This window comes from Microcebus murinus, chromosome 13, assembly GCF_040939455.1.
Source record: "Microcebus murinus isolate Inina chromosome 13, M.murinus_Inina_mat1.0, whole genome shotgun sequence".
In the NCBI taxonomy this organism is placed as follows: Eukaryota; Metazoa; Chordata; class Mammalia; order Primates; family Cheirogaleidae; genus Microcebus; species Microcebus murinus.
Genome location: NC_134116.1, coordinates 72,901,730 through 72,917,547, shown reverse-complemented (window position 1 = coordinate 72,917,547; position 15,818 = coordinate 72,901,730). Strand labels below are relative to the sequence as shown.

The 15,818-nt window shown below is 38.4% G+C and overlaps 1 protein-coding gene across 7 annotated transcripts in view; it reads left to right on the top strand.

Annotated features, from left to right (window-relative positions):
• FRY (FRY microtubule binding protein) overlaps nt 1-15,818 on the top strand; it is a 407,943-nt gene that overhangs the window by 220,848 nt on the left and 171,277 nt on the right. For all 7 annotated transcript variants that reach the window (XM_076009508.1, XM_076009506.1, XM_076009505.1 and 4 more), the window contains one exon: nt 13,572-13,625. In XM_076009508.1, the coding sequence (XP_075865623.1) occupies nt 13,572-13,625 (54 nt within the window). The remainder of the gene's footprint in view (nt 1-13,571; nt 13,626-15,818) is intronic.

Below are 15,818 nucleotides of genomic sequence, written 5' to 3'. Positions count from 1 at the left end.
CCTCATCACCATTGGGGAGCTGAGATGGACTAACCCAATTTTCTGGTATATCTCCGAGGAAGTCAGCCTGGTGCTTCCTCTCTCAGTGTTCACTCAAACAAAATGGAGCCTTGAACAGGGCAATAGGCTGCCCGCCATTGCCATTCATCAATGCTATCAGATGACTGTCCTAACTTCTGCAGGGGCACGGACAGAGGCACAGCCAAAGCTGCTTCCAGCAGACCTGGTCTGGGCTCTCCAGGTGCTGAGTTCTAGGAGGTGACAGAGGCAAACAAATAAAAGGACTCGAGAGAAGTCAACACCCCCGCACCCCAACTATCTCACTGTATTTTCAGCAAAATACTTGAGTCTTACCCAGGCGTGAACTGTGAAGACTGAGGCAATAGCACCAGGGACTCAAAGAAAGTCCACCCATGATGCTTTTATTTAATAGAAGGCTTTCAAAGAGGAAGTTTCGCTAGTTCTTGAGAGTAGGAGTCTCAGAGACAAGTAGGAACAGCGTGGTGCGAGGTTATGCCAGGATGCCAGGTGGCCCCAAATGTGAAAGGCTGCGTCATTCAACTAAGTAAAGCAAGTTCAGAAAAATGTCAGCCTCACTCCTCGGGCTGGCCTCTTTTGTCTACCCTCTTTCCTGTGACTGGGCAAATACACAAGAAACTTAGTTTTGTATCGTAGCCTTGCCTCTAACCTGTGTTTCTGGCAAAGTCACTTAAATGTGATCCATCATTGTTTTCTCATCTCTACAGTGATAGCAGCCAGGCCCAGTTTTAACTCCAGTGTATGTAACAAATGAAATAAAAATATAATTAACTCTTGCATCTCTGAGTTAAAATTCAGGGCTTAGTGAGTCTGCGTAGATTTAGTCTTCTATTGTCCTTTCAAGGAGCTACAGTGGAAGCTAAATTGGAGATCAGGCCAGGAATTCCATCTGGATCTAGTCTATCAGCATAAAATGTCAATGGGCAGAAGAAGAAGAAATTCTAATTTACCTGACAAAGAATTACTCAGAAAGAAAGTAATTTATTCTCTTTTGACTTTGAAAGCTGGAAAAGATCTGCTTGACTTCAAAAGAAGACCCAACACACCTCCCTTTCATCTTGTCCTTCAGCAGAGACTAAGATACAGTGAGAGAGTCGGGCTCATCTTCCTCTAACACCCTAGAACTTAAAAATACTTTTGTGATGAAAAGCAATGTGAAAATGAGAATTTTATTATTAGAATTGCTTAAGCCTTGATAGCCCTTATTCACAAAATGGTCAATGGACAAGATGCAGGCAGGATCTTTTAGATATTGCATGTGTGCTGGGTTGGGAGCATGGGTGTGGGCTGACGAGCTGTGTGATCATTCATAAAAGTGCTAACTGTGTCATGCTCAATGGAGGCTTAAAAATAACAGAACATGAGCTAGCTCATTTGCTGGACATGAAAGAAACAATGAAGGGAATTTCTGTTTTACAATAAGATTAAAAGTAAACTGGAAGTAACACAATATATTTTCTTGGGGTACAGAGTCTGAAGTATTTGGGATGCCAAATTCTATTGCATCACACATCATGAATCTCTAATGAAATATGTCATGCCTTAAGACCAAACCTGTAGGAACGTCAGTCAGGGCCAACTGGCACAAACATGAAAAGGCCAAGCAATTAGCTAATGACAGCATTACTGCATGATAATTTTGTTCCAGGTTTAGGCAGTCATGTCATTGACATACCTTTGATCTTTGGCCCCAGGTCTCAGGCTCCCAGCTCCTCCTGGGTGCCAATGTTACAAAGCTGGCACCAGAACAACTCTCCAGTTAACCCTGAAGTTAAGCAGGACACTGTGCTGTTAATAAGGACTCTGGTGGGCCACCACCAGCAAACTATCTGCAATAAGTGGTTCTAGTCCTTTTGATGAGTTGGATTGTGATTCTAAGTAAGCAAGGCCTTTGACAAGTGAAGTGCACACCCACCCCAGCTTCCTCTTGTGGGTTTAGACCATATCTAATGAGAGGTAACAGACCAAGGTTAGGATATACTCTGTTTATAGGTATAAAAGAGCTTTTTAAAACTCTGGACCATATAGAGATTGAACATTAAGCCATAGTCTTGTGTTTCGCGTTTTCAGATGCCTGACTGCAGACTTACAGATATCTGAAAATATCGGATCCTTTCATCTAGAACACTTTTTGATATGTAAGGAATTTGTGAATAGGGAAATCCTGCTGAACTAAAGGACAGAATGACTGCCTCTAGTTAAGTTTGGATATTTATATCGTGGATCTTCATAAAACCAATTGTATTTAATCATGTTCATGGCCTTATAACTATTCACTACCCTCAACCATGTGATATTTTATGATAATATTTTATCATGCTCACATTTACAAGTTGGTGGTTTTTCTGCACTGTCACACACTCCAATCTTCCTGTACTAAGCAAATGTTACATGTCTGTTAACTAAGGATGTGTAAATAGCAGAAACACCAGCCTTAATGTCTCTCTGCACTGTGGAGTCAAGGCAGTTTCCCAGCAGAACAATCAGCTAATCTTTTTGGCCAAACTCCTCTTTAAATAGAGGCTGCTGTTGCTTCAACAAACCTAATAAGGGAAATATATAGAGAATAAAAATAATTTCTAGATTTAGCTCCCAGTGCAGTGTAGTGATAGAATCAAAGTAATGCTTTCCTGAAAGGAGACTAAGAAACAGTGCTGGTCAGATGGGGAATATTTATATCACACTTGACAGCATACTGGCTTATTTTCAAATGATAAATAAATACATAACTTTTAAAATAGCCGTTTCTTAGTAAAGTGGCTTAGCCTGCCACCTCCCTTATATAATCTATCAAGACATTCACCAGAAACTTGAAAATTTGCCCTAACCCAGAAACAAAGCATTGTTAGTGGCTGAACCCAGAGATAACTGTTGAAAGATTTCATTTAGCTGCTGAATGAGGTGATCTTTCAGAGGAGCTCATAAACTCGCTTTTTTATGTATGTGGTTCAACTTGAAGTTTGTTTGGAATGAGTATGTTTAGAATCACATAGATGAAAAACATTTCTTTTGTGGCTCCTAAACAGTACTTTTTCAGCTGTGAAATGAGATTAATATACCACTGTAATAAAAGTCCGATTGAACCTCATAGCAAATAAATGATGTGAAAAGTATCATGAAGTAATACAAAATATCAAGAGGCTTTTTACTTCAATTTAATAGTATTCGGTTCAGTTCATTCATTGGTAAGGCCATAATTTTTATGTCTAGTGACTTTATGAGGAGATTATCAAAGTTTCCTCTTTTTGAGAAGGGCAAAAGGTTATTCCTAAAGGTATTTTCATTCTAGGTCTTTCTTATTAAATACTTTTTTTATCATTTACAAAGACATCTTTTTTAACACAAAACATGATCTGAAAATATATCATCATGTTTTATAATTACAGAAAATGCCAATAAAAGCACATTCAGTAATAATGGCATAATTCTAAATACTGACAGCTTATTCCTTACAATCACTATGATATGACATCGTTATGTTTCCACCCACTGCATCTTGAAATTTCTGAAAGTCATCAATACAACTTTCGGTAGCACCAATCTTTACTATAGCATTGTGGCAATTTTAACCAGCACAAGTTTTGATTTCCATAGGTCATACTAACAATAATTTGACTTATGTTTTATTAGCTACTTGACTGTTTCAGTATATATCTAGTACATTCCAATTTTTAAAACTTCTTAAAACACGGTATTCCATTTGGTGATATCTTCTGACGACTTTGGGAATTTCTACTTAATTCCTAAGTTGTCATCACATGGGTTGAAGGGAGGTAGGGTTGGAATGTTCCAGTAGGCTTTCCCAAGGCAGTTCAGCTCTGGGGAACACAAACATTTCAGGAGAAAGACTAGCGTAAGAAGGTCACAGAGAAGGAATGTCTTAAGAAGTGGGAGGAGAACAGGCAGGTGGGAGATGGGGTGATTCAAGTGCAAAGTAGGGAGTGAGTGGCCGGGCGCGGTGGCTCACGCCTGTAATCCTAGCACTCTGGGAGGCTGAGGCGGGTGGATTGCTCGAGCTCAGGAGTTCGAAACCAGCCTGAGCAAGAGCAAGACCCCGTCTCTACCATAAATAGGAAGAAATTAATTGGCCAACTGATATATATAGAAAAAATTAGCCGGGCATGGTGGCGCATGCCTGTAATCCCAGCTACTTGGGAGGCTGAGGCAGGAGGATTGCTTGAGCCCAGGAGTTTGAGGTTGCTGTGAACTAGGCTGATGCCACGGCACTCAATCTAGCCTGGGCAACAAAGCGAGACTCTGTCTCAAAAAAAAAACACAAAAAACAAAAACAAAAACAAAAAAAAAGAAGGGAGTGAGTGACTAGTAGTGTCTCAATGCAGCTGAAAGATCTAGGAGGAAAAGCACTGAAAAATGGTCACCCGATTTGCTGTTTAGAAAATTACCGGGGTCTCTGAAGAGACTCTTTTTAGTGGTGAGAGAAAAGACATATTGAAGGTCTTCAAAGCAAGAATAGGGGAAGAAGGGAAGGAAGTGTAGATCACCCGTTGGAGAAGTGAGTATGAGAGGAGGAGTAGAAAGGAAGCCTCAGCCAGGGGAGGATGTGAGCTCAAGGAAGGCTCTGAGATGTAAAGGCTTAAGCATGAAGATGACTGAGAGAAAGAGGAGAGGGGGAGGTGAGACACAAGCAGCAGTGAGGAGCCCGCTGATGGGGCGGCCAAGATCCATCCACTTGTACTGAAGCCTAGTGAGTGAACATAGGCGTGCACTGTTACAGGGCTTTGGTGGGTCAAATAAAATCAAAAACGCCAACATAACAGAATAGAACCCAGAAACAAAAGAGTAAAGGTTGCATCTTCTTACATTTCTTGGTAGCTGCTGTGGTTTTTTTGGCTTTTTTATGTTTTTTAAGAATGCCTGCTCTTTTGTTCAATTAAAATGAAGATTAACTTGGTAGTTGAATTTAATTGAAGTTTCCCCTCCACTGTTCAAATAATGGATTGTTAAATTGGCAGAGAAATAAGCTCCACTGAAATGAGCAAAACCGTTTCAAATAGGACAGATCATCTCAAGAGATTTTACTTAAAATAAAAAAAGTTCCTTCCAGATTTGTATCTGCCTTCCACTTTTCATGGCATAGGATATTGGACAGTGTCTCACCCGCTGCTAGTACCTTTAACTTGTTTGAGATACTTTCTACATCATTCTCTTGGTCTTGGGTCCCCCCCCCAATGTTTTGGGGGGGAAATCAGCACATATTGTTTTTCTTAAGGAAATTTCTTTTCATAACTAAATAGAACAAAAGGGAAATAGTTTTGGCAGTTCTATAAGCATACTTCTTCCACAGATCTCCAAGAGTTTAATAAACTATTGCTCATTAGTTTTTATTATTAATAGAAGCCTAGTCAGGGTGTCATAGGGTGATGTCCATTTTTACCTGGAAAAACGAAGGCAGGGGCATCAAGGGCTCAGTCTTCTGCCAATGATCTGAGCAGGCAATCGACAGGACCAGCGTATGTCTTCAAGATGAATCACACCCCTGGGTCCCTGATTCCCCCTCACATTGGGGTTGTCTTTTGGGGAGAAACGGTCAGGATTCAGAGCTGTAAGTCTTTGGGCTCACTCCTTAGATTTGTTTCCAAAGTTGAGTCAAAACTGGCACAAATAAGGTGTGGAGAGAAGAATATGTCAGACATGAAAACATTTTGAACCCCATTATTCTTTGGTTCAGACTGAAGCAGGGTGCCGTGTGCTGATAGTTGGGTGCACAGCTCTCTACTGTGAAAGGCGCCATCACCCGGGGACAGGGCAGCTCCCTGCTCAGTATCTTCTCACGTTGTGGTGTAGAAGACAGATCCAAACTGCAGTAATTCTGTTCTGAAATCCTTGTTAACTACTCAGACCAGACATTTGTATTATAAAATTTCACTGCTGATGGTATAAAACCTTCAGTTGATTATGCATAAACATGATCTTACAATCAAAAACACTGTAGTTTCAAGACCTGAGAAGTTTAGTGATTGGTTGTTTTGCTGTGGTTTTTTTAACTTGGTTGTTTTTATAGCCACCCCGCCATTAAATTAAAAGGTTTCCTCTAAATTACATATTAAGAATAAAAGTCATTGTAATAATGTTAGGCTCTTTTTTTTTTTAAGACAGAAGGGCAATTACTCTTTATAATTTTTTTTCCTATTTTCTGTAATACAAATTTCTAGTTACACTTGGAAGCTTCCAGGAAACTGAAATTAAAGCTTTAATTAATGTCAGCAGGAGTATGCACTGCCCCAGGAAAAAACGTAGAACTTAGCTTCAGCTTCTGAACATGATGAAAGAGGGCACACATTTTAATCTTATCTAATTCTAATACTAGTGATATTAAAAGGAATTTTAATAATAGCAATGGCAGTCAATTACTGAGTACTGTATACCATTCATTTTTCAGTCCTATGATGTAGGCTGGTATTATTTATCCCCATTTTACCTAAAAGATAACTAAGCTTAGAGAGGTTAAGTAAGGTCTTTATGTTGTAAGTGAAGGGCCTAAGATTCAAATTCAGGCTTCTCAGATTTCAAAGCCCACACGCTTAACTGTTATATGCAACTGATGTAATAATTAAAAGACATTAAAATAGAATGTTGGGCCACATTGGTGATATATTTAACCAATTGAATAATTTCATATTAACTCCAATAACATTGCCAAGTTAAATACATTTATTGAAATGTCTCTGAGAGCAGTAATGATTTGGATCTTTCTAGATTAGTGAAATCTTACCCATATGGAGCACACTTGGAATTTTGCTGGGGGTGCAGTGCCTGCTAAAAAGTCAGAGGTAGAAAATGATTTATTAAATGAGCCCCTTTTATTCTTCAAATAAAACACCCCTTGGTACATAAGACTCTCTCTAGACTTCTAATGGCCTGTGGCTGTCCTGTGTGGCCATCTTTATTTCCTCATAGAGATTACAGAGATACCTGGCGTGAAAAGATTGTGAAGTGAAAATGTAGCTAGTGCACACTGGAATTATTTAAAATTAAAGTGGAAGTTGAGGGCTTTCCTCTGCCCTTCTCGTGTCTTGTGTAGACACAAGAGTCTACTTTTAAGTCTTTTTCCTTTTTTAAGAGGAGGGTGGGGAAGTCTGGAATTCCCCAACGTGTGAGAAGCACAGACAGGGACCTTGCTCTTCCCCCGTGGAAATACTGAAAGTCCTATAGAATTCATCACTGGAGAAAATCCCCCTTGGATGAGTTAGGACAGCAGAGCTCTTTAATTCAGGGGGAGAAAACTCAAAGAAAAGCCCAGAGTGCAGACTGAGAACTGCATCTCACCTCTCACACAGCAGGCGAGATATTTGCCCCCCAAATCCTATCTGTAAAGGGGAAGAAATGGAGAGGGGGTTCCTTCTGCAACCCCATCAGGAAAGGATAAAACACTGGATAAGTGCTATTGAATTAAGTTTTGAGAATGGCTTCTACTATCTTTAAAAGAGCTATTATAAGGTTTTTCTTTTTAGCGATGATAAGTAATACATCATGAACTCCTGTTTTCACTTTTTGTTTGTTTTTTTATGGAGAATTTCAAACATAAACATCTGCAAACAGACTAGTGTCATGAACCTTATGATCATCTTCAACAATGATCAACTCATGGCCAATTCGTTGCACACTCCCTGCACCTCCCCCAATATAATTTGAAGCAAGTACTAGAAACCTAATCATCTCATCTCTAAGCATTTCAGTATGTATCTCTAAAAAAATAAAGATTCTTCTTTGAACAAAATTGAAATACTATTGCCACAACTAAAAATTTAATAACATCCTCAAATGTCCAGTAAGTGTTCAAATTGCCAGTTGTCTCATGAATGTCATGTTTTCTTTTAACAAATTATTTGAATCAGGATCCATATAAGATCCACACATTGCAAAAGACTTTTTAAAAGATCACCAGGATCCCCTCCGTTTCTCTTTATCTCCCTCCTGGAGACTTATTTACTAAAGAAACATCTTTCTTTCCCACTGAGTTTCCTTCAGTCTGGATTTTGCTGATTGCATCTCTGAGGCACAGTGTAACATATTCTTCTAATTGTTATATTTCCTAAAAATTGGAAATGAGATCTAAAGGCTTGGTCAGATTCAGGTTTGAGTTGGTTGGTTGGTTGGTTGGTTGGTTGGTTGGTTGGTTGGTTAAGACTATTTCATACTTTTCTATCAGAGGGGATATATAATATCTAGTTTTCTTTTTTATTATGCTGTGAACACCACTGATGTCCAGTACCAAGTCTCCCAGTGTTTTTTGTTTTCCCAAGTCCTCTTTTGCTCATTGTCACCCAGTGAACTAGAGTGTCTGGTAAGGTAGAGTCACTGCCTAAGGCCTCCAGTTTTGGACAGCTAAGAATTTTTCAGGGATCAGTCACCTCAAAGTTATGCTATTTCAGAATTATTTTGCTAAAGCAAATATATTCAATTAATGAACCTTCACATAAATGAAACTGTACAAATCTTGAAAGTATATGAAGTCTTTCTGTTCTTACTTGAGGTATACTGTTCTTTCTTGACAAATAACACCATTATTTTGAGCCTCCATTGCCACAGTCTGTTTTAACTTGTTGGTTAAATAGCCATTGTTTATTCTGTGTTAATTTTGCTTTACTACTTATTTAATGCTCTTTGGGAGCCAGGGTGTTCTGAATGTGCAGACCTTGGATTCTGTGCCACTGGTCTCCTCCAGGAGAATCTCAAACAGAACCATGCCTCTGCAGTTCTCTTTTCTTAAGCAGGTCTGAGCCTTACTGATCTTTGCCCTGCATTCAGATGGCCCTTTTCTGAGCTGGGGCAAGTTTTCCTCTTTCCCTTTCATCTCTTTTTTTTTTTTTATCTCTTCATTCTTTCTTCCCTCCTTCCTTTCTTCCCCCATTCTTCATTTATTTTCTCTTTCTCTCATTCCTTCTTTCTTTCTTTCCCTCCTTCCTTCTATCCTTCCTTCTCTTCTGTCATTCCTTCCTTCCATCTTTCTTTTTCTCTTTATATTTTAGCCAGTATGATCTACTCTCCCCAAGGCCTACTCTTAAGCCTCATTATACTGATAAGATCTGTGTTGATGCAAAGATAATCTTGGTAATGTTAAAATGTAAACTTGATTCTCTGTGCCCAAAGCTATCTTCCCAAGTGCATAAGGATATAGCCAGCCATTTAACAAACCCTGACAATAGGTCCCAACTGTGTACTAGGGTATGGGGGAGACAGACAAGTTACAACACGGTAGAAATGCTGACAAGAATAGATGCAAACAAAGCACCATGTGACAACTAACAGGTGACTCTGCCAGGGAAGACTGGGGAGGGGCTTTGTCTTGGAAGTGACATTTGAACTAAGTCTTCAAATAATATGATTGAGACAGTATATTATGTGAAAACAGATAAGGAAAACTTAGTGTATTATTTTATTGAGGGCATTCAACCCAGGTTCTTGGCTAATGGATTGACTTTTGTGCATAGCAACAAATTATATCAACTTTGTCTACCAGAGAAAGTGAGACTTGCAGTATGTTGTTACCTTCATATACATGCAAAAATGTGTAAGCATAAAATGTCAGGTTATCAGCTTCCCACCCAATTTGTAGTGAGAAAAAAATAACCTTTAGGCATGGGAAGCTTTGGAATGTGGGTGAACATAATCATCTTCCTTCCCCCACTGTGACAGGATCCTCTTTCAGGTGATAGTAACAGGGGACTGCAGTATGAGCTCCCAAGGTGTGGACTCCTGAGCTATTGTGAGGGTGTACAGACCCACAGGTGTACTGAGCAGTATCTTTTGGTTGAGTTTTATGATCTCCTGTATAGGTGTATTCTCATTTTTCTAATATATATAAAATAAGTATTGCTGCTACTCTGGTACAGAGCCATTTAAAAGTGTCACTGGAGCCATAGCATTAGCTCTCTGTCATTATGCATGATTTTAAACAATAGATACTAAAATAAAATCACTATCTTGTATGTTTGGGATATGAGTATGTGTTTTATGGTTCAGAACTTTTTGAAAACTTCTGGCATTATGAAGACAAAGAGGATCTTAATAAAATAGATAGTGATTATGGTTGAACAACATTGTGAATGTACTTAATGCCACTGAATTGTATACTTATGTATATTTTACCACAATAAAAAGTATAAAAACTTTTTAAAACTTAAAACAGACACACACACACACACAAAGAGATCTTCATATTTGAATAAACTGGACACCCCTGGCCTAGAGCTTTTATTAATTTGCCAAATCTGTAGCCAGCAACAAGTGATGCTCTGCCTTGTGACTACTAAATGTTGAGAGAAACAGAGAGAGTCACTGCATTTCTGGGGCTTGCCGCCTCATGGAGGTGTGGTGCTCAGCACATCTCTCATGAATGTGTAATTCTGCAACATGACTCTACACTGTGATGTGACTTCACGCTCTGGGAAGTGCTGTGGAAGGAAAAGCATGTGGAGCTTTTTAGGCTTGTAACAGGGAAGGGCAGACCTGGTGTTGGGGAACAGCTCAGAGAAGAGCTTCCCTGGGGAAGTGAGAGTTGAGCTGAGATTTCAATAATGAACAAGGAGAGGTGACACTCATAAAAAGTCCTTGACTATGTTATCAGTTGAATCTGTTGTTTCTTTAACTGTTCTTTGTTTTTGCCTATATTTTGGTATCCACTCTCCCACTAGTATGTTCTAAATAGCATACTTTGAAGAAAAAATGTTTACTAACCCATAAGAACACAGTATTCTCTTTATTTTAGATGAAATCACATTTTGAAGCTGTATATTTTGCAAATGAGACAGAGTAGTTGATTCAAAAGGCTTTTAGTAAAACTTCAGATATCCTGGATGAGCCTCCATTTGCATTTCTTCATGAACAAAGACTCTATGGGATGTGGGTTGGGCTCGCATCTGCCTTAGGTCCATATCGTCTTTGCAAGTGTAGGACAAGATTGGAAAAGGGACTAGACTCACAATGAGAGGGTCTATGTGAGCAAATAGAGTCTTTCTAGGGCACCTACATTGGCCAAAATAAAATTTATTCCTTTTTGATATATAATTTTTGCATGGTTTCTAATCCTGAACCAAATTTTAGATCAGAATTAATTTACAAATACAAATAAGGGTAAGTAATTATAAAATGCCTTGCTTGAAAGTGAGTTAAGCCTTCCTAATGTAAACAATGATAAAATGATTAGGGAGACTTATCTCTATAGACCCTTGTCACTACCCACATCACTTTTACAGAGAGTTAGATGTGAAGCAAGACAAATCGCATGCCCAAAATTCACCAATTCCACCTAGTAAATATATGATTGGTAGGTTGTCCCTTAATACCAATCTAATACATAGAATTTATTTTGTTTCTAAATCTAGAGACTTAGAATAGTGTATCACTTTCAACTTTCTATTATTTGTCAAGTCCCAAGATAAATACTAAAATTTTTCAAATAAATTCTATGGTTTTTATTGTGGTTTCCATTGAAAACACGGGGCCACTTGTAGTATCAGATTCTTTTTTAAAATTTTGACAAATACAAATTACATATTTATGATGTGTAACATGATGTTTTGATATATGTATGAGTAAATCAAGCTAATTAACATATCCATCACCTTACATTCTTTTTATTTTATTTTTTTTTTTGTGGTGAGAATGTTTAAAAATCTACTTTCTTAGCAATTTTTAAGTATACAATGTCTTAGTCCATTCAGGCTGCTATAAGAAATTACCATAAACTAGGTGGCTTATAAATAATAGAAATTTATTGCTCACAGTTCTGGAGACTGGGAAGTCCAAGATCAAGGTGCTGATGGATTTGGTATCTAGTAAGCACCTTTTCCTCATAGATGATGCCCTCTCACTGTGTCCTCACATTGTGGAAAGGGCAGACAAGCTCCTAAGGCCTCTTTTTTTTTTTTTTTGAGACAGTCTCACTTGTCGCCCAGGTTATAGTGAGTGCCGTGGCATCAGCCTAGCTCACAGCAACCTCAAACTCCTGGGCTCAAGTAATCCTTCTGCCTCAGCCTCCCGAGTAGCTGGGACTACAGGCATGTGCCACCATGCCCGGCTAATTATATATATATATATATATATATATATATATATATATATATATATATTAGTTGGCCAATTAATTTCTTTCTATTTATAGTAGAGATGGGGTCTCGCTCTTGCTCAGGCTGATTTTGAACTCCTGACCTTGAGCAATCCACCCGCCTCAGCCTCCCAGAGTGCTAGGATTACAGGCGTGAGCCACCACGCCCGGCTTTAAGGCCTCTTTTATAAGGGCATTCATCCCACTCATGAGGGTTCTGCCCTTGTGATATAATCACCTCCCAAAGGCCCCATCTTGTAACACCATCACCTTGAAGGTTAGGTTTCAGCATATGAATTTGGGGGGGATACATTCAGACCATAGCACAGTACAATATTATTAACTATAGTCACCATATTATACAATCAATCTCCAGAACTTATTCTTCTTGTTTAACCGAAACTCTGTGTTCTTTCACAAACATCTTCTATTCCCCCCCCCCCAATCCCCAGTAGTCCCTGGAAACCACCATTCTATACTCTGATTCAGTGAATTTGACTTTTTTAGATTTCACATAAAAATAAGATTGTGCAGTATTTGCCTTTCTGTGCTTGGCTTATATCACTTACCATAATGTCCTTCAGGTTTGCAGTCCCCAACCCCTAGGCTGTGGCCTGGTACCGGTCAGTGACCTGTTAGGAAACAGGCTGCACAATACTGCCTGAGCTCTGCACCACCTCCCTCTAACCCATGATAGCCCCCAGCCCCGGTCTGTGGAAAAACTCTTCCGTGAAAACAGTCCCTGGAGCCAAAAAGGGTGGGGACTGCTGCTCCAGGTCCATCCATGTTGTCACAAATAACAGGATTTCCTTTTTTTTAAGGCCAAATAGTATTCCATTGTGTATATATACCACATTTTCTTTATCCATTCATCCATTTGTGGCTGCTTAGGTTGATTCTGTATTTTCGCTATTATGAATAATCATGTTGCAATGAACATGGGCACACAGATATCTCTTCAACATATTGATTTCATTTTCTTTGTATATATATACCCAGTGGTAGAATGCTGGACCACATGATAGTTCTATTTTTTAGTTTTTGAGGAACCTCTGCACTGTTTTCCATAATGGTTATTTACATTCCCAACAACAACATACAAGGGTTCCCTTTTCTCTACCTCCTGCCAACACTTATTATCTTTTCTCTTTTTGATAAAAGTCTTTATAACAGGTATGAGGTGATATTTCATTGTGGTTTGAATTTGAGTTTCCCTAAGCATCAACTCTTAATGTTCTGGTCAAAGAGATATTTGTTAAGGTGAATAGGAAGAATCATGGTGGTAATGAACACTACATATTAAGGTCAGAATAGCTCAGGGAGAATTTCTCATTCATTTAAAACCTAGCACCTCCTCATTCCATAAAGGGAGAAATGAATGAGAAAAAGCAAAGAAATATTGGCATTTTTAAATAGTATTTAAGAGCGTCTAACAATTATTCTTATATTATTCTTTTCTTTCTAGGAAAAGCCATTGACAAAATCTCTACAACGTGGAGAAGACCCCCAATTTGACCAAGTATGTGATATGTTATATATGTGTATTCTGTTTGTTTTTTTTATTTCAAAATGCACAAAAGTCAAGGCCCAGATGTTCACTGTTGTTGTTTCGATGAAGTCCCTCGAAGAGTATATAGGTATGTGGTCTTAGGAAGTGTGCCTTACAGCATTCATGGTTGTGGTTTATAGAAGATCAGTAAATGTCTATCAATTTGATAAGAAAGAACTGGAAAGTGTTGGGATAATATGAATAGATAATATGAATATGAATTGATTGTTTCCTAAATCTTTGTATAATAGAATTAAAGAAATTAAGAAAAGATAGTTCAAAGGAAATTCCATTCAAAAACTTGAGATTCTTCTGAATAAATGACATTATGCTATGATCAGATCTCTGCACTAGAGAGTTTATTCTTGTTTTTATCCAACATTTTTTTGAGTGCCTACTATTTGCTTGACACAGTACTAGGTACCAGTGGCATAAAATCTAGGATAAGTTTTGGACCGTCAAGAATTCACAATCTTGTGAGAGAGAAACCACCACAACGATAAGTTTAAAACAGTATAGGACCTTATATTCTAATAGAGAAAATAATACATAAACAAAACAATTTAAGACAGAATAAATACAAAGAAAATCCTTTGAAAGTAGGTTAGGACTAGTAGAAGGACATGCAAATCTAAATAGTATTAATAAACATAATTAGTCAGGATCTGATAGATCCTGGTTCAGTAACTGCAGGAAGGCTCTAGGTACATTTAAGAATGATGGATACCAGGACATCAGAGGAAGCTGGAGATGTGCTTATGATTGTTTCCTAAACTTCTGCCAAAGACAGAACAACATGTTCTTCAAAAATCTCAGTTGGTGCCAATGTCAAATACAAAATACTGCTGGATGTCACAGTCTGATCTAATGTGATGTTTTTTATGGTCTAATGAAGAACACACAGAGAGAACACTTTCTGTAAGGCTTTGAAATTGCCTTTAATGTGAATATATCTCTGGCTGTACAAGTCCAGATTCGTGTGATCCAGAAACATCACGATTTCCTATGCAGACAAAATTCTCCATTTTCTATTTGATGAGCTGTTCCCTGAGGGAGACCTCACAACTTCATGCTTATGTTCAGCCTTTCAAGTCCAGTGTGGCTCTGAGCTTGCTCTCTGTTGCTGGCAGAGCTGACTGTTTTCTAGAACACTGGTGAGATGGAGGATGGGTCTCATCTCTCTGTATCATCATACTGTCTTCTCTAGTCATGTCAGATGCTATTGTCATCTGGCAGGTGTTGGGGTGGTCCGAGACCCTTGGAGAATATGGTACACAATGTTTGGGGCCACCGTTTTGGACATGTGGCAAGTTGTGGCTCTCTGTGTTCTCTTTAAGAATATAAATATTTATCATCTGTCTTCTATAGTTTTTCACTCTGTTATATATTCTTTGTCCCTTTATCCTATTTAATTATCACTGTCTTTTCCTCAAAAAATGTTATTTTTCTCCAGCTTAATGTACCTCTTTATTTATTCTCTGGGAAAACAGTTCTTCTAAATTTTAACATTGCAAATAATAGTTATCCCAAATAATTTTTTGGTCTTCACCACAATTTCTCATTTATTATTCAGTTTTCTATTTCTGAATTTCAACATCATGGAAAAGAGATAGCCTTTGCAATTTGACAGATCTGGGTTTAAATCCCAACTTTGACACTTAATTAGCCAGGTTACTTTTAACATTGCAGCTCAGAGTCTTGTCCGTAGATCTGCATCATTAGCATCACCAGGATCTTGTTATAACTGCAGCATTTCAGCCTTGCCCCAGAGCTACTGGGTCTTCATCTTAGCAAGACCCCCATGACTCATTTGTACATAAAGGCTTGTACAAATCTCTATGTATTAAAGACATTTTAGGAGTGAACCAATAGCAACATGGTCACTAAGAACTTTCAAATAAGACACATAGGATTGTCCTCTGATCATCAAATCATAAACTCACACACGAACCATGAGAGAAGACAATCTACAAAGTCTATCTCATTTTAAAGAGATTGCAAGACTACCAGGCCATAGAGAAGCTGGACTAAAAATTTGGTCCCCCTGTGGATTCAGTGAAAAAAAATCAAAGTGCCTGCTATGTTTTAAATGTATCCCTGCCCAAATTCAGATGTTACCAGTGTGATAATATTAAGATGTGGCCTCTGAAGAGATGATTAGGC